The sequence below is a fragment of the Lampris incognitus genome, chromosome 9 (genome assembly GCF_029633865.1).
Source record: "Lampris incognitus isolate fLamInc1 chromosome 9, fLamInc1.hap2, whole genome shotgun sequence".
Taxonomy (NCBI): domain Eukaryota; kingdom Metazoa; phylum Chordata; class Actinopteri; order Lampriformes; family Lampridae; genus Lampris; species Lampris incognitus.
In genome coordinates, this window is record NC_079219.1 from 9409967 (window position 1) to 9430473 (window position 20507).

Sequence of the window (20507 nt, forward strand, 5' to 3'; positions counted from 1 at the left end):
ATACAGATAAAGAATGTTTCAATAAACATTGCATAAATTATAAAATGTTATCACATGTCTGTGACATAGCTACATAACACATGTAAATAACTGCACATGACTGCATGTAAATAATAATTGTAGGCTACATAACTGCATGTAAATAGCTGTACGTAACCTAGGAATTACGAAATCACACATGACTTATGAACCAATTGTAAATAATGTACGTATAACATAGATCAGTATGCTCTAATATAGGCGGAATACGGGCAGACAGAATAACGTGACATTTCTACCACGGAGCTGACACGGCTAACTAGCAACCGAAAGCCTGGCTGGCTAACTAGCTAACAGAAAATGGGAGAAGCTAACGTTACACATAGCTATTTTCTTGTTAACATGAATACAACGACGTTCTTATGACGGACATCATCAATCACTTAAATAATGTCGCAACTGAACTTACAGACGATGCTCTCCAAGGCACAAACGTAGATAGAAGCAATAAACACAGGAGCTGGGCAAACATATGAAACTCCGCATGGAAAGCTGGACCGTAACTGTTACCATGACTACCAGGCAGGAAACTATTTCCTGAATTTAAGTCACGTGAGGAAGGCTAGGGGGAGCAAATAAACTTCAAAATAAAAGTACTCTTCTCACGTTCTAATAAAGTAACGTCACAAAGTCTGTTACTGGAATTTCAAGCCACGCATTTTGTTTTCTTTATTCCTAATAAACTCTTCTTTTTTGTATCTGTACTGGTGGTTCATTTAGCATACAGTGTAACGTGCATGGATAAGTAGACACGTTGGTCCTTGACTAACGGCTTGGACCCTTTAGTCGACTGGTTAACGTTGTCGCTTGCGGAGCGGGAGACACGGGTTCGCGTCCCGGCCGTGGCGACGGTCTCCCGGACTGCCCCCCCGAATTCGCTACAATACGAAAGTCCCTTCTGTTGGGTACCCACGAGGATTAGCCATCCCCCAATATTTATACCCACTTATCCTGGTCAGGGTCACGCGGGTTGCTGCAGCCTCTCCCAGCATGCACAAGGTAGGAGGCAGGATCAGCCCCCCCCCCGGACCAGGCGCCGGTCCATCGCACTCGAATTCACAGCCAAGGGCGTTTTGGGCCGCGTTCAGATTGCAGAAAAGTGTGGGCAGAATCTGGGTCATAGTTCCTCTTTTTCTGCTGCTGATGCCTTTCCCACCTGTAAGGTGGACACTCTCAGAGGTAAAATGGTAAGTTCTGCCTCATACGCCTCTTTCAGTACCTGCAAAGACTCACCCATCACGTGGGAACCCTTTTACTACGTCACAACTTAACTTTCATACTCTTACTTCGTTGGTTTATGCAGCTACTCACTGAGCCAGTTACACGGGGGGCGGGGGGGGGTGATTAGGTGGCCAGATGGAGAACAGCGGGGTATAAATACCTGGAGGACTTCAAACGTTTTGCTCCTGAATTCTGATAAAACTGATTTGGCTCAGTTTTAGGTCTACAGTTGACCAGAGGGCCACAGTCAGAAATGTTGGTGTTGCACTGAACTATTATTATTATTATTATTATTTCTTTTTAGATTTTGCCCCCTTTTTCCTCCCCAATTGTACTTGGCCAATTACCCCACTCTTCCTAGCCGTCCCGGTCGCTGCTCCACCCCCTCTCCTGATCCGGGGAGGGCTGCAGACTACCACACGCCTCCTCCGATACACGTGGAGTCCCCAGCCGCTTCTTTTCACTTGACAGTGAGGAGTTTCGCCAGGGGTACATAGCACGTGGGAGGATCACGCTCCCCCCCACCCCCGAACAGGCGCCCCGACCGACCAGAGGAGGCGCTAGTGCAGCGACCAGGACACATACGCACATCCGGCTTCCCACCCGCAGACATGGCAAGTTGTGTCTGTAGGGACGCCCAACCAAGCCGGAGGTAACACAGGGATTCGAACCAGCGATCCCCGTGTTGGAAGGCAACGGAATAGACCGCCACGCCCCCCGGACGCCCGTGACAGCTGTAGTTCTGTCCTCTCTGACTTGCCCCACTAAATGCCTCCAGCTTGCCCAGGATACCGCTGGCAGAACTCTAACCAGAACAGTACGTCACATCACGCCCAGGATACCGCTGCCAGAACTCTAACCAGAACTAGAACATTACGTCACATCACGCCCATTTTAATCGCTGCTCACTGGTTGTCCATACAAGCCAGAGCGGACTTCCGGGTCCCCACCTCGATTCACAAAGTCTTCAGCGGACAAGCCCCCGGCTGTCCGTCAGCTCTCATCACACCCCACAGACGCGCGCGCTCCCCGTGTCCATCCGCCTCTGGTTATTCAGTCAACGTGCGCATGAGCACGCTAAACTCTGGGGTTTCGGACCGGGTTGGCGGGTGCCGGGCCCAATAAACCCGCTGCCCCCTCATGTTGACACGGGACAGCGCTTGCATTAATCGTTTTATTGTTTTAAATAATCCACAAACATTTTGGGGAGGACGCCGTTCTGCACTGTGCTACTGACATACGATGTGCACGTGGGAATGTGCACATGCGCATTGCATGTCACGCATGTCACTTGCATGCTGAGGGGGAGCACGTGTTGAAGACTCACATGTGCACATTTTATGTTTCTAGTACACTGAAGTTGGGCATCTGGCCCAGAACGTTGGCTCGCCCGCGGTGCGGGAGACCCGGGTTCGCGTCCCAGCTGAGGCGGTTCGCAGCTGCCCCCTGGAGTCGCTACAGTATACCGCTTTGGGGGTTTTCTGTTTGTTGTTGTTTTTTTTTTACAACAGACCAAAGAAGTCTTTAAAATGTGTCGTCAGTGGTGCCATGGCTCTCAGGGGGATCTGGAACAACTTCACCAGCCTCCAAAATAATGTCTCCATCCATCCGTCCATTATCTGAACCGCTTATCCTGCTCTCAGGATGCTGGAGCCTATCCCAGCAGTCACTGGGCGGCAGGCGGGGAGACACCCTGGACAGGCTGCCAGGCCATCACACAGGGCCCACACACACACACACACACCTAGGGGCAATTAAGTATGACCAATTCACCTGACCTACAGGTCTTTGGACTGTGGGAGGAACCGGAGCACCCGGAGGAAACCCACACAGACACGGGGAGAACATGCAAACGCCACACAGGACGACCCGGGACGACCCACCAAGGTTGGCCTACCCCGGGGCTCGAACCCAGGACTCAAATGTCTCATTTGTAATAAATTCAGTATGTAATAACACACGTGGCACATGGCTCTATCCATGATTTCTTTATTAGCATCAGCAAAAGTGGTAAGCATGCATTTTAGAGTTCTCATAATCTAGTTGCATCTCTCTCTCATATCATCTCTCTCATATCGTCTCTCTCATATCGTCTCTCCCATCATCCCTGTCTGCAGGATCATGTCGCACAAGCCTTTTACCAAATGACACTGTTGCACAACATCATCAGATCATTTTAATTTGCCCGCTCTCTTTGTTCACATCAGCAACACACACGTAAGGTTTAAAATCTCGTCAACTCTTGAAATCAGCTTCATGAGACATAAATCCACTGGTTCATCAACATCCATCACCCCCCATAAAAGTTAAAAACAACTTAAAAACATCTCTTTTTTTTTTTCTTCAGGAGCATAATCTGACAGAGGTGTACTGTGATTTTGCCCATACACACATCTACACGGTTTAGTTGAAACAGTATAAGTATTGCAGCAGTTCTTCTCAGTCTGAGCAGGGTTTTCTTTTCTTTTTTTCCCCCGTAAGCGAGTGAGTTTAACAAAATTTTGGCAAACACTTGAATATCATTGCATTGCATATGCAGTAGTTACCGGGTAAGAGATACGATATACACAAGGTCCGTTAAACCACTAAAAGGAAGGAAATGTACAGTCGGCAGTTGGTCTCAGAAATGGCAGATACACAGGTCACACAAATAGGCAAAACTATGGACACCGCTCGCCATGCAGGTTAGAAACAAACACCGCCTTTGGGCTCTTACCTTACCGTAAAGTGACAGCGAGTGAGTCTGTTTTCTGTCTGAGTGGGGATGGCGGATGGAGGGAGGAGGGAGGAGGGAGGGAGGGAGGGTGGGGGGTCAAGCAGGTGGATGTGGGGTTTCCTAGTCGTATTCACACTCCCACCCTCCTGCTCTTGACGGGACTCTACCGAGGTACACGCAACAAACGAACGGACAGCAACCGAGCCCGGGGCCTCCTCCGCCCGTGTGAGACGTGACGTCACACATCCGCCCCCCCCCCCCCGTCCGCGGCTGCGGACGGGTCCGAGTCGGGCGTTTCGAGGGGGGGGGCCCTTCTCCGGGTCAGAGGGGTCAGCTCGCTGCGTGGAGGTTGTCTGTTGGCCACTCGACTCGTCCGCTTTTCTCCTGGTCGTGCGCGACGGCACGCCGCCGGGCCTGTGGGGACACGCCTGTCTGCGTGTGGTACTACAACGCTGTGCAGAAAGTGAGCACAGGTACACAACGACACAGCTCACGACTCGGGGGTTTGTGTACCTTTCTTCTTTTCTAGCACTACATTAGGTCTCCAACCGTCTCCGCGGGGTTAAAACGTCACATTGGTCTCACTGTTCCCAGTACATGTCAGTACTCAGTACATGTCAGTACTCAGTACATGTCAGTACTCAGTACATGCCAGTACTCAGTACATGTCAGTACTCAGTACATGCCAGTACTCAGTACATGTCAGTACCCAGTACATGTCAGTACTCAGTACATGTCACTACCCAGTACATGTCAGTACTCAGTACATGCCAGTACTCAGTACATGTCAGTACTCAGTACATGTCAGTACTCAGTACATGCCAGTACTCAGTCCATGTCAGTACTCAGTATATGTCACTACCCAGTACATGCCAGTACTCAGTACATGTCACTACTCAGTACATGTCAATACTCAGTACATGTCACTACTCAGTACATGTCAGTACTCAGTACATGTCAGTACTCAGTACATGTCACTGCTCAGTACATGCCAGTACTCAGTACATGTCAGTACTCAGTCCATGTCAGTACTCAGTACATGTCAGTACTCAGTACATGTCACTACTCAAGTACATGCCAGTACTCAGTACATGCCAGTACTCAGTACATGTCACTACTCAGTACATGCCAGTACTCAGTACATGCCAGTACTCAGTACATGTCAGTACTCAGTCCATGTCAGTACTCAGTACATGTCACTACTCAGTACATGCCAGTACTTAGTGCATACCAGTACTCAGTCCATGTCAGTACTCAGTACATGTCAGTACTCAGTACATGTCACTACTCAAGTACATGCCAGTACTCAGTACATGCCAGTACTCAGTACATGTCACTACTCAGTACATGCCAGTACTCAGTACATGTCAGTACTCAGTACATGTCACTACTCAGTACATGCCAGTACTCAGTACATGTCAGTACTCAGTCCATGTCAGTACTCAGTACATGTCACTACTCAGTACATGCCAGTACTTAGTGCATACCAGTACTCAGTCCATGTCAGTACTCAGTACATGTCAGTACTCAGTACATGTCAGTACTCAGTCCATGTCAGTACTCAGTCCATGTCAATACTCAGTACATGCCAGTACTCAGTCCATGTCAGTACTCAGTCCATGTCAGTACTCAGTACATGTCAGTACTCAGTACATGTCAGTACTCAGCCCTGCAGAAATACCAGACTAAGTGAAACGAGTGTAAGCACAAGAGGAAAAGAAGCGAGTACCTTTAAAGGTCCCCCACCTAATCCTGGGGGAACAGCTATTGGCTACAATGCTCTGGATTACAAACACACACACACACACACACACACACACACACACACACACACACACACACACACACACACACACACACACACACACATTACCATAATCCTAATCTAATCACGACCTCGTATTAGTAAATAGTAAGTAAGGATGGTAGCAGTAGTGACAGGAGTTGGGTTTTTTTTTCTTGTTTTTTTTACTTCGGCATGTCAGTTATCAATTTACAAATGGGGGGGGGCGCCCTGAAAAAGGGTAAAATGAGCAAGCCTCGGTGTATCTGGGATGGACGGGACTGCCCTCTCCTCTCGTCTCCCCCTCGCTCGGCTACACGTTCGCTACCTCTCTTGCTGTGCCTCCTCGCCCCCGCTCGTGTTCATCCCCTGCAGCTGAGTAACGCTCTCCTTTCAGCCGGCTCCAGCCCTGGTCCTACACCACCAGCGTTTTTCTTCTCTCTCTCTACCTCCCTCCCTCTCCCTCCCCCCTCTCCCCCCCCCTCTCTCTCTCTCCCTCCCTCTCTCTGTGTCTGTCTTCACATCCTGCAACCCACGTCAATAATGCATGAGATGCAGTTAGGAGCGAGTGAGCGGGACTCCACAGTGGATGAGGGAGGAGGCGACGGAGGAGCGAGGCGAGGGAGTTGCGGAGAGAGCGGAGGTGCCCGTGCACGCCACCGTCATGTGTGAGTGTAGGATGGGTTTGATGGAAGACCGCGTGAAGAGAGGGAAGGAGAGGTCGAGACAAAAAAGAAAAGAAGGGGGTTGGGGGTGGCGCTTGGATTTGTGTCTTTTTTTTTCTTCTTCTTCTTCTTCTTCTTCTTCTTCTTCTCTCCCCTCTCACGTATCTTTCTTAAGTCAATATCCTTCTGTGACGTCCGGAGGGGGGGGGGATCAGTGGAAGAAGTACACTGAGAGAGAAAGAGAGGGTCGTTAGTCCAACACGGCAAAAACGAACACAGCAACATGCAGGTGAGCCTCTCCTCCCTGCCAGCCAGCGCCTCCTCCGTGTTGGTATTCGGTTGGAGAACTGCTCGTGTGAGCACGGCATCAATAATTCACGGCAGCAACTTGCATCAGGGAGGCCGAGGTGGGCTCGTTGGAGCAGCGGAGCAGAGATCATGCGAGCCTTTCCCTTTATCTGCCAACGTCCATAAATAATAAAGGTCAAAATGTCGAATAAAAACCGAGGCTCGTTTCTCCTGTGGAATTTCTTTATATTTCTTAAATAAAACTCCTTTTTTTTAATCCCCCCCCCCCTCAACCCAGTTGTACCTGGCCAATCACCCCACCCTTCTGAGCCGTCCCAGTTGCTGCTCCACCCCCCTCTGCCGATCCCGAGAGGGCTGCAGACTACCACATGCCTCCTCCGATACACGTGGAGTCGCCAGCCGCTTCTTTTCACCGCATGGGAAGATCACGCTATTCCTCCCAGTTCCACCCCCCCCCCCAAACAGGCGCCTTGACTGACCAGAGGAGGCGCTAGTGTAGCGACCAGGACACATACCCGCATCTGGCTTCCCGGCCAATTGTGCCTGTAGGGACGCCCGTCCAAGCCGGAGGTTAACACGGGGATTCGAACCGGCATCCCCGTGTTGGTAGGCCACGGAGTAGACCGCTACGCTACCCGGATGCCGAAATAAGACGTGATGGGCTGCTTACAGTGACCCATTCATTGAACATCATGAGCGGTCCGTGGGGCCCCCGCTGTTTCAACCACATCTGGGTTCTCATTCATCAATTGTTCGTACCTAGAAATTTGTTCTTACACACCCACGGGATTTTTTTTAGCCCTGACAGGTAGCAGCAAAGCCTCGTGGTTATCTGTAGTTCCTTCCCCCTGACATCTATTGTCTGCCTCTTGCGACGAGCAATCACTCAGGCTTGCAAAGACATCAGCGTTAGCCAACTGGTGTCTAGATTCGGGGGTTAGCCAGGGTCTACACTGGTCTGTCACACAAACCTCGGGGCTAAAATATCCCATGGGTGTGCAAGACCAAGTCTGTAGGTACGAACAATTGATGAATGAGGCCCCTGGTCCCTGTGGTGACATCTGCTGCCCATGGCTCCTCACACGGTAGCATCACTTAAAGGTACGCTATGCAGAGTGGGCAGAGTAGCGGCGCTTATTTGCTGCGAGCGGCGCTTCCACGACTTTCAATAAAGAGCGCAAGGCTGCGGCGGCATACAGTCAAGGATGGCTCAACGCCAAATCAGGGTTTTTTTTTTGTATTAATCCATTCAAAACTACCGAAGTCAAGGCAAACTTAGTGCTTTTCCTTCCTTAGTGAGCGAGAGCCCTCTTTGTTTGTTACCGACAGTATTACAAGACCAAATATGCATGTGATATGTGAGATGTCCGGTCGCACCAGAACAGCTGAAGCTCTGGCAACACAACTATCTGTTGTATTAAATCCCTAGTGGGATGCAATTTGTGTGATGGCCTGGCGGCCTGTCCAGGGTGTCTCCCCGCCTGCCGCCCAGTGACTGCTGGGATGGGCTCCAGCATCCCCGCGACTCTGAGAGCAGGATAAGCGGTTCGGATACTAATGGATGGGATGCAGTTCGTTTTGTATGAACTAATATAAGTTCATATATGGTAGCAGACAAAAAAAATAGACATTTTCGGTGTCGAGGCTTTATTACTGTATGCCGCTGCACAAGTGCCACTTGCAGCCAACAAGCACGGCTACTGCCAAACTTGCATAGTGAAGTTGTTGAGTTCTAGCAAAGTACACAATGACTGTTTCTTTTTCACCTTCATAATAATCTCATTTATGAATTGCAACAAATTCACTGATTTACCAATCGTTTGATACAGCGGTTTTCAACCAGGTCCTCAAGGTACCAGCAGTACTGCTGGTTTTCTCTTCTGCCGGGTATCTAATTACATTCATCTGTTGTTCCAGGTGTAAAATCTCCCATATACTGGAGGCTGGAAAAACCTGAACAACAGATGAATGACCTGGCAGAGGAGAAAACCAGCAGCCAGCGGTGGTGGTACTCAAGGGCCTGATTGAGAAAACCTGAACATTTTGATATTTGCATTACAATATGTAAAAAGCAGTAACTTCTACTCACGGAATATTATTCCAACCACGATCACTCCGATGATACCCATCATAATCATCATCTGAAAGGAGAAGACATTTACTTCTACAACACTCCCCGTTGTACTAGGAGTCCATTCATAAGACAGGGGAGGGAGGTGTGCTTCCAGACCATACCTCAGCAGCATGCACACACATGCTACGTGTCTGTTCAACACAGAAACCCACAACAACCCAGCTGCCAAAGGAATGTCCACACGGGCATGACTAACAAGTAGTAGGCAAATGCAATGCAGATGAAGTCACTGATCTCCTGTTTTGTATATGTCGTGCTACAGCTAGGTGATCCCTTTGGTAATTTCCAATCTGTGGTGCAGATTCTGCTGCCGCGTTGGTTTCTGCTCCCTTTTTGTGCCCGTGTTCCCTGAAGCCTCGCTGCACTCCTTCGCAGCAGCTCATTAACAGATTAGTTGTGTGGAGAGCAGGACGGCGGCGTTCCTGGCACAGACGCTGTGTGTTTGCTTCAGTGCACCTCGGCTTGGCACAGGCGGTGGGTGTGCTGATGCGCCAGAGTTGTGGATTGGATTCATGCTTGGCATTTCACATCATCTATATTAGCTGTACTGTCTCCATGCACTGCACCATATATATGGACTGCCGCTGTGTTCATTCTGATGAGTCACATCCAGCTTTGATTCACTTCTCTTTATTTTTTGGCTGTGTTATTGTAACCCAACTGACTACGCTTACCTTGCAGTTCTTCCACCAGTACTTGTTCTTCAGCTTGGCTGCACAGCTCTCAAACTGGGAGGCTCCGGCCTGGAGGGCATCTGCCCTGTCATCCAGCTCTGAGAGCTTCTGATCCCTCTCCAGTACCTTGTCCACATTCACCCTCATGATGTCCACCACCTAGTCCACAAAGGTACAAAGACAGTGGGGGGAGGGGGGGCATGGACAGTTGGAAGTGTTGGGTAGTGCAGAGGAAGAGGGGAAGCATGGGTAAGAGGACAGCAACAGAGACACTGGTTCTGAAGTACAGCGAACCGAAGCTAACTTCCAAAGCTCCGTATAGGGTGTTTCGTAGTAGATAAAAGACTGATCAAGTAGTTGGTATCCATTCGTTACTGGCAGCAGAGCTTATAAGAAGATCTGAACTGTCCGCTTCGCAATATAAAGACAACAAGGCGGTGTAATTGTTGTGAAGTGCTACCCTGTGCAGGAAAACATGACGGAAGCAACGTATTGGGCAAAAAATTAGCAGCACAAAATGCTGTTGCTTGTCCCAGTTTAGTGCATTAAGGATCCCTGGGTTTGTTTTAATACTCATGAGGATTTATCTTTTGGAGGGCGATCTAGCCCAGACAGCAGACCAACAACTGCAAAACCATGTTGAAATCACCCAGGACACAGACGAACGCAAAATACAGAGGACAACAGTACACCCGGCTTAGGAAAAGCAGCTGCACTCTTTAATTGCCCGTCCCATCAGTGTGCAGGCTTTTCTGCACAGGTCTACCCTGGTGTGGCGTGGTCCAGCTCACCTCTTCCACCTGGGCCTGTGTTTGTTGTAGCCTGCGGTTGCTGGTGGTGTTAGGTGGGGCAGGGGGTCCGCCGGCTGGAGCACCATCTGCACCGGGGGCTCCAGGAGCGCCTGGGGCTCCAGCTGGGGCGGCAGCATCCGGGGCAGACCTGGGGGAGGAGGAGAAGGGAGAGGAGGGATAGCGTTGTGGGATAGATGGGCAAAGGTGGACCTTTTTTTTCCCTTTTCTTTCAGTGATAAATTAACACATTCACGTCTGAGCAGAAGAGAGCTTATACACGTAAGGGTCTGTAAGAAACCTTCTCCGACGAAGGACGTTTAATCAGCAGTTTCCGAGCAAAGACGAGGACGATTCATCAGCAGTGTCGGTCATTGCACAGCGGAAGAAAGAAAAAAAAACCTGTCCATGCAAGGAGGGGGGAGGAGGTAGTGGGAAGAATGAGAGAAAAAGAAAATCAGAAAGAGAGAAAAAGTGAAAGAAGGGAGAATAACAGGGCAGGTCAGAGGGATGGGGTAAAGGAGGAGGATGGAGGGAATCAGCAGCAGGCCTACCAGTGTGTCAGTGGGATGGACGAAGGATACTGGGAGAAGAGATTTGGGGTGACGGGCAGGGGAAAAGGGGGCCAAAACTTAGAAGAAAATGGCGAGTTTGCATGAAAGCCGAAAAGAGGGAAAGCGACACAGCTGGACAGACGCGTGATGGAGGAAAGGAGCGGGGGTTCGGTGAAGAAAGGGTTAATAGAGAGAGAGGGGGGGGGTTAACGGGTTAAAGCAGACTCGGATGAAGAAGATAAGCAGCTGGTTTACACTTTCACTCAGTGATGAACAATTCTTCCCCCAGAGTTAGAAATGAAGCGATCCGGGTAATGAATACAACGCGGGCCCTTTGCGCTTTAGACGAGTAATTGGATTGGCCTAAGCTCAGCTGTCAATCATCTGGCCAAAGCGTTTATTTACTGACTCAGAAGCCCTCACGTGACGGCACTAGCTCAAAATCTGTTCGCTCGTTTTTTTATATATCTATATATTCAGGTACGTTCACTGCAATGTATATTAATATCAATGGAAACTAAATTTAACCTTGAAAACAGCAGCGGAGAACAGCCTCATGCAACATTTAGTGTTATTTGGCGATGCTGTGACGGGGGGTGGGGGTGGGGGGGGATATCACTTGCGTCAGCAAAAACCCATCCAAGATGAAATAAACCAGTTTCTAAACCGCTCGCCGGAGGAAGATACACGAAGACCACATTCACTTGCCGAGACAGAAACTCAATTCATAACGAGAAGCGGGAAAAGCAGTTTCCCGCGTAACAATTAACAAGGGAGAGAAACAGAAAAGCCGCATTAATACTCACATCTTCTATGCAGCTGTTACGAACTGACTCACGGACGGAGGGAGAGGAGGAGGAGGAGGAGGAGGGGTGACGGGGTGCGCGAGAGGAGGAGGGGGGGAGGGTCTGATGTCAAAAAAAAAGAAGCAAGATCGCAAAAAAAAGGGAGAGGAATTTATCGGGCTGGGGTCCGAACGGAGTCCCGGTTTCTGTGGCGCGAGGGAAGGGCTCAGAGCGCGAGCGGCACCGCGGGTCCTCCAAGCAAGTGCCGCAGTAGCGGCTGCGCACGCCGGGTAATACGATTCACCCGCAGAGCCCGCGAGGCAGAGCGCGGGGGAGTCGTTCAATTTGGGGGGGAAAGCACTCCCGGCGTGTAATCCGTCCAAGAGAGGGGGCGGCGGCGAGAGGGGGGGGGCGAGGCGAGTCAGAGGATGCTCAATTCGGCTGCGAGACTGCGATGCCGCTCCGAGGGATGCAGGAGAGCCCCCGGAGATGCTCAGAACCGGATGCAGAACCAAAAAAAAACCAAAAGCGACGACGACGATCGGCCCCCGTCGCGAGTCACCCTCCTTTAGAAGCTAGAAGCGCGCGCGGTTGCTTGCGCACACACGTAAAAACCCCGTCCGGTCATGAAAACACCGCCCGGCCGGTCTAGAAGCCCCTCGCCCGGAGAGCGCGTCCTGCGGTGGTGGTGGTGGTGGTAGGGAGTGCGGTGGTTCCGCTCGCTCGCTTGCGCGTGTGTGCGTGCGCGCGCGCGTGGATGCGGGTGCGTGCGTGCGACGGTACCGCACTGCAATAATGCGTCGCTCTCCTGGCTTTCTCCAGTTGGACTCGTAACGACGGTGCGGTATACCTCTCTCCCCCCCTCCCCCTCCTCTTTTCTCTCCCTCTCTCTCCCTCTCTCGAGTGTGTGACTCCCACTCCCACCCCCCCTCTCTCTCTCTCTCTCTCTTCACTGACACTTTGCAGTACTGCAGTTTTCTGTGCCGGATAGGGCGGCAGGACGACACTGCGGTACAGTGGTTGCCTATAACAGAGTGTTGACTAGACCCCCCACTCCCCCCCCACTCCTCCACCCCCCCCGTCGCCCATCCATGTGGTTGACACTTACACTGTGGTCTACAGCAGTGTTTCTCAACCCAGTCCTCAAGGACCCCCTATCCTGCAGATTTTCCTTGCAACCCTGAATAGGTACCTGTTTGTAGTAATTCAGCAGTGAATGTCAGAGTTGGCACACCTTGCATAATGAAGTGCTGTGAGATGATTGGTTGAGTAAGTACAAGCAGAGCTACCTATGCAGGGTTACAATGAAAATCTGCAGGTTAGGGGGTCCTTGAGGACTGGGTTGAGAAACACTGTGGTCTACAGCATCCTCCTCCTGCTTGTTAGATCATGTCGTCTTTCGCCATTACATTTCCCTGACTTCGCCTGCCCAGGACCCCCCTCGCCTGTCAGCTCAGAACCTCGGCACGAAAGCCGGCTGAGAGACCTGCACACTTCACTGCACAACCCTCGCCACGGTCCGGATCGCACGAGCGCAGCCGGTCTTTGGTCCGCACCGAGGAAGTCCCTCGCACCTGTGGGAGCTAAGTCACAACATGTGAACGCCAGAGAAATAAACACAACACACACTGGCCTATCACGTTTCTGACCCCCCCACCCCCCTCGCCCCCCCAAAAAACTAAACCAAGAATGACCCTTGTTCATTAATCGTATTTCAAATGGACCCACGTCAACTGAATTACCTTTAAAACGGGTTTTATGTGGATTATAAGTGAAGTCTCAGTAAGGATGCAGCAAACGCCAGCAAACGTTAACGGCTTTATTGACACGACCGGCCTTCTCGCCACACTGACGCCGTTTGGGTCACACATCATTCGAGCATCGCCGCTACCGACAGAAGTCCCAAATCCAAAGTTATAAAAATCACCTCGAGGGTAAGATGTTGGGACACACTTCAGACCTTTTTACCTCTCGGTGGGTCGGGGCAGACGCCACAACCCTAGTCGGCCTCCTGCCTGAAAGTCTCGGGCCAGACACCAGAACTGACCCGCCACTGGTATTGTTAAAAGACATCCATCCATTATCCAAACCACTTATCCTTACTCGGGGTCACGGGGATGCTGGAGCCTATCCCAGCACTCATTGGGTGGCAGGCGGGGAGACACCCTGGACAGGCCGCCAGACCATCACACAGGGCCAACACACACACACACACACACACACACACACACACACACACACACACACACACACACACACACACACACACACACACACACACTCATACCTAGGGACAATTTAGTACGGCCAATCCACCTGACCTACATGTCTTTGGACTGGGGGAGGAAACCCACGCAGACCCGGCGGGAACCTGCAAACTCCACACAGAGGACGACCCGGGATGACCCCCGAGGTTGGACTACCCCGGGGCTCGAACCCAGGACCTTCTTGCTGTGAGGCGACCGCGCTAACCACTGCGCCACCAGTAATATATTACTTGCCCACATTTCTTTTAAGCAATACAAGCAAGATCAGCCTTGCAATTGGCCAGAATTTGTATTGACACCTACGCAACAGCCTTTATGAATGCAAAACAAATGTAATTGCAGTAGCCCAACTGTGACAGAACCCATCGCTGTACTGTTCATTACTATCTGGGCACCTCTATGTTTGAGTCCACTGGCAGACCTTCGATGGACAGAGACGTCTTCTTCTCTTTAGACCATTCTTTCAAAAAAAAAAGATATCCAGCAGGTAAATCAGGTGTTGGTAGGACTGAAGAGAGTCACACTTGTTTGCAGGAGGAACACACACAAAAACACACCAAGCAGTCGATCTACATATCTATATACATAACGAAGAGGCGACATAATGTGACGGTCGTACTCCCCCCCCCCCCCCCCCCGTGGTCCTTGTCGTTTGTTGGCCGGACGTGTCGGACGAGTCGCTCGTTCCCCACTAGCGGTGTTTGCCGTAGCGGTTGAAGCGGCGGTAGAGGAAGCGGATCCTCTTCTCCATGTTATGCTTGTCCAGAGTCATCATCCGGTCCCCCACCATCTTCTTCTTCCTAATCAGACGCTGCAGTTCGTTGCCCTGAAAACCCCGCAGCCAGCAGGGGCCCACGATGTTGTCTTTAGGATGGGCTTTAAAATCACCTGGAGGGACAAAGCACAAGAGGGAGTGTCAGTGTCAGTGTCACGATGGCGTTCAGATTTTCCTATAAATTACAGTTTGGCTCTCGCTGGCTGTTAGTGTGGTTTGCAAGTTCAAATTTAGTTTTTATTTTTTGAAAAATTTTCCGTTTTAGTTACTTTCATTACTAGTTTTTTTTTTCATTTTGGACCCCCCCCCCCCCTGTACCCATCCAATTACCACACTCTTCCGCGTCCACCTCCTCTGCCAATCTGGGGAGGGCTGCAGACTACCACATGCCTCCTCCTCCACATGTGGAGTTGCCAGCCGCTTCTTTTTCACCTGACAGTGAGGAGGTACGCCAGGGGGATGGAGCGCGTGGGAGGATAACGCTATTCCCCCCAGCCCCACACCCCCGAACAACCACCCCGACCGACCAGAGGAGATGCTAGTGCGGTGACCAGGACACATACCCACATCCGGCTTCCCACCCACAGACACGGCCAATTGTGTCTGTAGGGATGCCCGACCAAGCCGGAGGTAACACAGGGATTTGAACTGGCGATCCCCTTGTTGGTAGGCAATAGAATTATTAGTTTTAGTACATTCATGAAGGCAAGTCGGCCAATTTGCCATGGCAAAACGGTCAAAATTCAGATCAAGTGCGACACATCATCAGGTGTCAGTAGAGCCAGGATGTTGGAATGAGGATGTTTCTACATCATCAAATGTGGAGATCTCGAAGGAGGAGAATCTCCGGTGTTCATGCATATAGCCAAGTCTTCTCAAGCATTCTCAACAAGTTTTACGCTCACTTCTCGAGTCCTTACTAAAACCCAAAGAACATGGATCACATCACTCCAGTTCTGAGGTCTGCACACCGGCTTCCTGTCCGTCAAAGAACTGATTTTAAAACTCTGCTCTTGGTTTGTAAAGCACTGAATGGTTTAGGGCCAAAATATATTTCTGATCTTTTGCTACACTATGAACCATCCAGACCTCCCAGATGGTCTGGGACAGGTCTGCTTCCGGTCCCCCGAGTTCAAAACTAAACACAGAGAGGCAACATTCAGTTTTTATGCACCACATATCTGGAACAAACTCCCAGAAACCTGCAAGCCTGCTGCAACTCTCAGCTCTTCTAAACTGAGGCTGAAGACTTTCCTGTTTGCCGCTGCCACCGATTAAATGAAATTTGAAGCTTTTGATTATCACCTCACACGGCACTGTAACTTCTACACCTCTTATTCGTTTTAAATGTATTGTTATTGCTTTATGTTGCTTTTACATTGTCTTAATGCCTTTTATGTTTTATGTAAAACATTTTGAATTGCCCTGTTGCTGAAATGTGCAACACAAATAAATTTGCCTTGCCTTATGTGTAACATCTAAACTTTTCCGATGCATAATTCATTCATTCATTCATTCATTCATTCATTCATTCATTCATTCATTCATTCATTCATTCGTTCATTCATTCATTCGTTCATCCACTCATTCATTCATCTTCAGCTGCTTCTCCGGGGTCAGGTCGTGGTGGCCGCAATCTAAGTAGGGCACTCCAGACGTCCCTCTCCCCAGCAACGCCCTCCAGCTCCTCCTGAGGGATCCCAAGGCATTTTTAGGCCAGATTGGACACGTAGTCCCTCCAGCGAGTTCTGGGTCTACCCCGGGGTCTCCTCCTAGTTGGCCGTGCCCGGTAAACCTCCAAAGGAAGGCACCCAGGAGGCATCCTAATCAGATGCCGGAACCACCTCAACTGGCTCCTTTCGATGTGAAGGAGCAGCGGCTCTACTCCGAGCTCCCTCTAGATGTCCGAGCTCCTCACCCTATCTCCAAAGCTGAGCCCAGACACCCTATGGAGGAAACTCATTTCAGCCGCTTGTATTCGCGATCTCACCCTTTCGGTCACTACCCAAAGCTCATGACCATAGGTGAGGGTTGGAACGAAGAATGACTGGTAAATTGAGAGTTTTGCCTTCCGGCTCAGCTCCCTCTTCACCACAACGGTCCGGTACAATCTCCGCATTACTGCTGATGCTGCACCAATCCACCTGTCAATCTCCCGCTCCATCCTACCCTCACTCGTGAACAAGACCCTGAGATACTTTAACTCCTCCACTTGAGGTGACAACTCATCCCCAACCCGGAGGGAGCAATCCACCATTTTCCAGTGGAGAACCATGGCCTCAGACTTGGAGGTGCTGACTCTAATCCCGGCCATTTCCAAATCAGCTGCAAACCGCCCCAGTGCGCCCCCAGTGCCCCGGTGCATAATATGACTAGTAAATATCAGAGCCAGGCCAGCTAGGTTGTTTTTGATGAACATCCTGCCTCCAAAAAGACCTGTCACACATACCGGCCATCCACAACAAACAGTGCAGTGATCATAGCAAATGAATATCTCCTGAAACTGTTCAAAAACAGCAGATTTTGGCAAACAAAATGTGCATCTGTGACCTCCCTGCTGAAGTTGTCGTGCTTGCTTTGATTTGGTGTTGTTATTCAAATTTCTGAATGGCAGAGGTCAGGATTGCAGAAGGATTAATACAGAGCCCCTTGCTAAATAGCAATATATAAATGAGTTTGCGTACAGTGCCGTGAAAAAGTATTTGCTCCCTTCCTGAATTTTGCATATTTGTCACACTGAATGGTTTCACATCTTTATACAAAATGTAATACAAGACCAGGAGAATCCGAGTAAACAAAAAATACAGTTTTAAATGATCCTTTCATTTATCGAAAGAAGAAAAAAGTTATCCAACACCCATATCACCCATGTGAAAATGTAATTGCCCCCCCTGAACAACTTTGTGCCACCTTTAGCAGCAACAACTGCAACCAAATGCTTCCTATAATTGGAGAACAGCCTTTCACACTGCTTTGGAGAATTTGGCTCACTCTTCTTGGCAGAATTGGAGGGTTTTTAAACATGAACTGCTCATTTAAGGTCCTGTCGAGGCATCTCGATGGGGTTCAAGTCAGGCCTCGGCTAGGCCACTCCAAAACCTTAATTTTGTTTCATTTGAGCCATTCTGAGGTGGACTTACTCTTGTGTTTTGGATCACTGTCCTGCTGCATAACCCAATTATGCTTCAGCTTCAGATCACAGACTTTCTCCTTCAGAATGTTCTGGTTGAGAGCAGAATTCATGGCTCAGTCAATGATGGCAAGTCACAGGCCCTGAGGCAAAAAAGCATCCCCACACGATCACACAACCACCACCATGTTGACTGCTGGTATGATGTTCTTGCAGTGAAATGCTGTTCGCAGACACAGCGGGACCCGTGTCTTCGAAAAAGTTCCGCTTTTGACTCATCTGTCCGCAGGACACTATCCCAAAAGGTTCGGGGTCTTCAATGTGCTTTTTTGCAAATGTGAGACAAACACTAATTTTTCTTTTAGTTAGCAGTGGTTTCGCTGTGCAACTCTTCCATGAACTCCATTTTTGCCCAATCTCTTATTATCTAATCATGACGATGACCTTAGCTGTGGCTAGAGAGGCCTGCAGTTCTTTAAATGTTGTCCTGTTTTTTTGGGTGAGTCATTGCTGTGCCCTTGGAGGGATTTTGGTACACCAGCCACTCCTGGGATGATTCCAACACTGTTGCACATTTTCTTCATTTGGGGACAATGGCTCTCACTGTGGTTCACTGGAGTCCCAGAGCCTTAGAAATGGCTTTGTAACACTTTCCAAACTTTTTTCTCATCTCTTCTGTAATTTCTTTTGATGGCGGCATAGTGTGCTGCTTGTTGAGACCTTGAAGCCCACTTCACATTGATCTTAAGATTCTATATAAGTCATGTTTAGATTCATCAGGGCTGGCAGTAATAAAGCCTGGGTGTGTCTGCTCTTATTGAATCCAATGATCAATTAAGTTTGGTTAATGGTTGATTGAATAACTAAGGGGGCAATCACTTGTTTGCACAGGGTCAGTTGGTGTTGGATAACTTTTTTCCTTTAAATAAATAAAATTATAATTCAAAAACAGAATTTTGTGTTTATACAGGTTCTCTTCATCTTATATTACATTTTGTATGAAGATCTGAAACAATTTTGACAAATATGCATAAGTAGAGGAAATCAGGAAGGGGGAAAATAATTTTTCACGGCACTGTTCATCTATTCTTGGAAAATAGATTGTGTTCTTGGACAACAATATATGTAATTTAATTTTCCTCTGGTAATATGGGTAGATTTTTCTCCCACGTTATCAAATAGTGTTATAGACATGGACAGTTCATTAGCAGTATCAACGTGATTACAAGTCATGTGTGGCTGATATAGGTTGTCGGTCCTATCAAAGGCTCAAACAATCACTGAAAGGGTGAGAAAACTCATTAAAAAAAACAAAGAAGGCACATAAAACCAGGAAATGGACGAGTAAGGCTTTGAACTTGTCGAAGAAACTCACCTAGAATGCCAATGTTGTCATAGACCCCAAACATGGTCCTCTTCTCATTCCAACTGTCTACGGGCTTAAATTCAGGAACACCAACCATCCGGATTCGGCAGCACATACCTGAAAGGAACACGTTATTTAAACACTAAATATTTGGCACAGCTGTATGACTCATCCAAACTAAACAAAGTAACAAATACATCAGTTGTATGGAGAAATAGCTGCAGAGATACAGGTGCTGTAACACAGCCAATTAAATCCAAGTGATTTGATTCATTAGACAATTAGCATTTTAATCAAATACAACACCAGGCAGCCAAGTAGCAGCACCTACCAGTAGATATGTGTCTGGCTGCTTGCATGAAAGCTCCAGTGGACTGACAGATGGATACCCCAGCTTGAAGTAGCCCTCCCAACACAGACATGGTCTTCCTTACCTTGGCAAAGTCAACGGACACTAAATCATTTTCCTTTTTGTCAGTGACAAGACATAAGTTAGTCATGTGTACTCATCATTCGTAGCTATGCGGTGAACCTGTAACAGGGTTGATTATTCCCATAGATGCTTATTCCATTATCCAATCCAATCCAATATAACGGTAGTTCTCAATTCGGTCCTCGGGTGCCATCAACACTGTCGGTCCCCTGTTCTGCCAGGTTTACACGTAGTTCCTGTAGTCTAAAACCTCTTATGATTGGAGGATGGGGGGGGGGGATAGAACACCGGTTGAACGTAATTAATTTAGCAGGAAACTAGAAAAGCAGCAGTGCGTTGGCACCCGAGGACCAGATTTTGAAACACTGCGATACAAAACAGCTTGTTAGCTTGTCATGACGTACACCCTGACATTGACCCCCCCACTTAACTTCAGGTAAACTGCGTCGGGAGAATTTCGCAGACCTTGCAAGACAAAGTAATGAGAATATTTACCTAATTAGGATATTCAAGCGCGGAGATGTTTGTTATGAGCCACAGTTTCAAAAATCAACGGCCACTATCGACCTTTAACGCTTTGCAGACTGCGTTAGGGACAATTCTACACGCCGACGACGGCGGCTTCCATCTTGCAAAGTAACCCAGAATTCATAGCGCGCAGTTACCGTAAACTTCCTAAACCAAGCGCAAAACCAAATGTCTACGAAGTTCGGTAGTTTCACGCCCAAATGTCCTATCGAAATGAAGAACAAAATTAATTCAAATTGCGATAAAACCCAAGACAATGTGTTTGTTTCAATTAATCAATTCGTTCATTCACAGCTGACTCGAGCTAGGTTGCATCAGATGTAGCTAAATGTAACTGAAC

General features: G+C 48.9%; 2 protein-coding genes across 2 annotated transcripts; both read right to left on the reverse strand.

Annotated features, from left to right (window-relative positions):
• Positions 1–8814: 8814 nt before the first annotated feature.
• On the reverse strand, positions 8815–13539 carry vamp1b (vesicle associated membrane protein 1b). The gene is made up of 4 exons (XM_056286134.1): positions 13505–13539; positions 10333–10480; positions 9542–9700; positions 8815–8874 (listed from the first exon to the last, which is right to left on the reverse strand). Exons 1-4 carry the CDS (start codon positions 13537–13539, stop codon positions 8815–8817), a joined length of 402 nt encoding a protein of 133 aa, XP_056142109.1.
• Positions 13455–20265, reverse strand: mrpl51 (mitochondrial ribosomal protein L51). The gene is made up of 4 exons (XM_056287093.1): positions 20135–20265; positions 19538–19640; positions 19216–19323; positions 13455–14823 (listed from the first exon to the last, which is right to left on the reverse strand). The coding sequence occupies exons 2-4, from the start codon at positions 19626–19628 to the stop codon at positions 14627–14629; spliced, it is 396 nt and encodes a 131-aa protein (XP_056143068.1). The 5' UTR covers positions 19629–19640; positions 20135–20265; the 3' UTR covers positions 13455–14626.
• Positions 20266–20507: the final 242 nt, after the last annotated feature.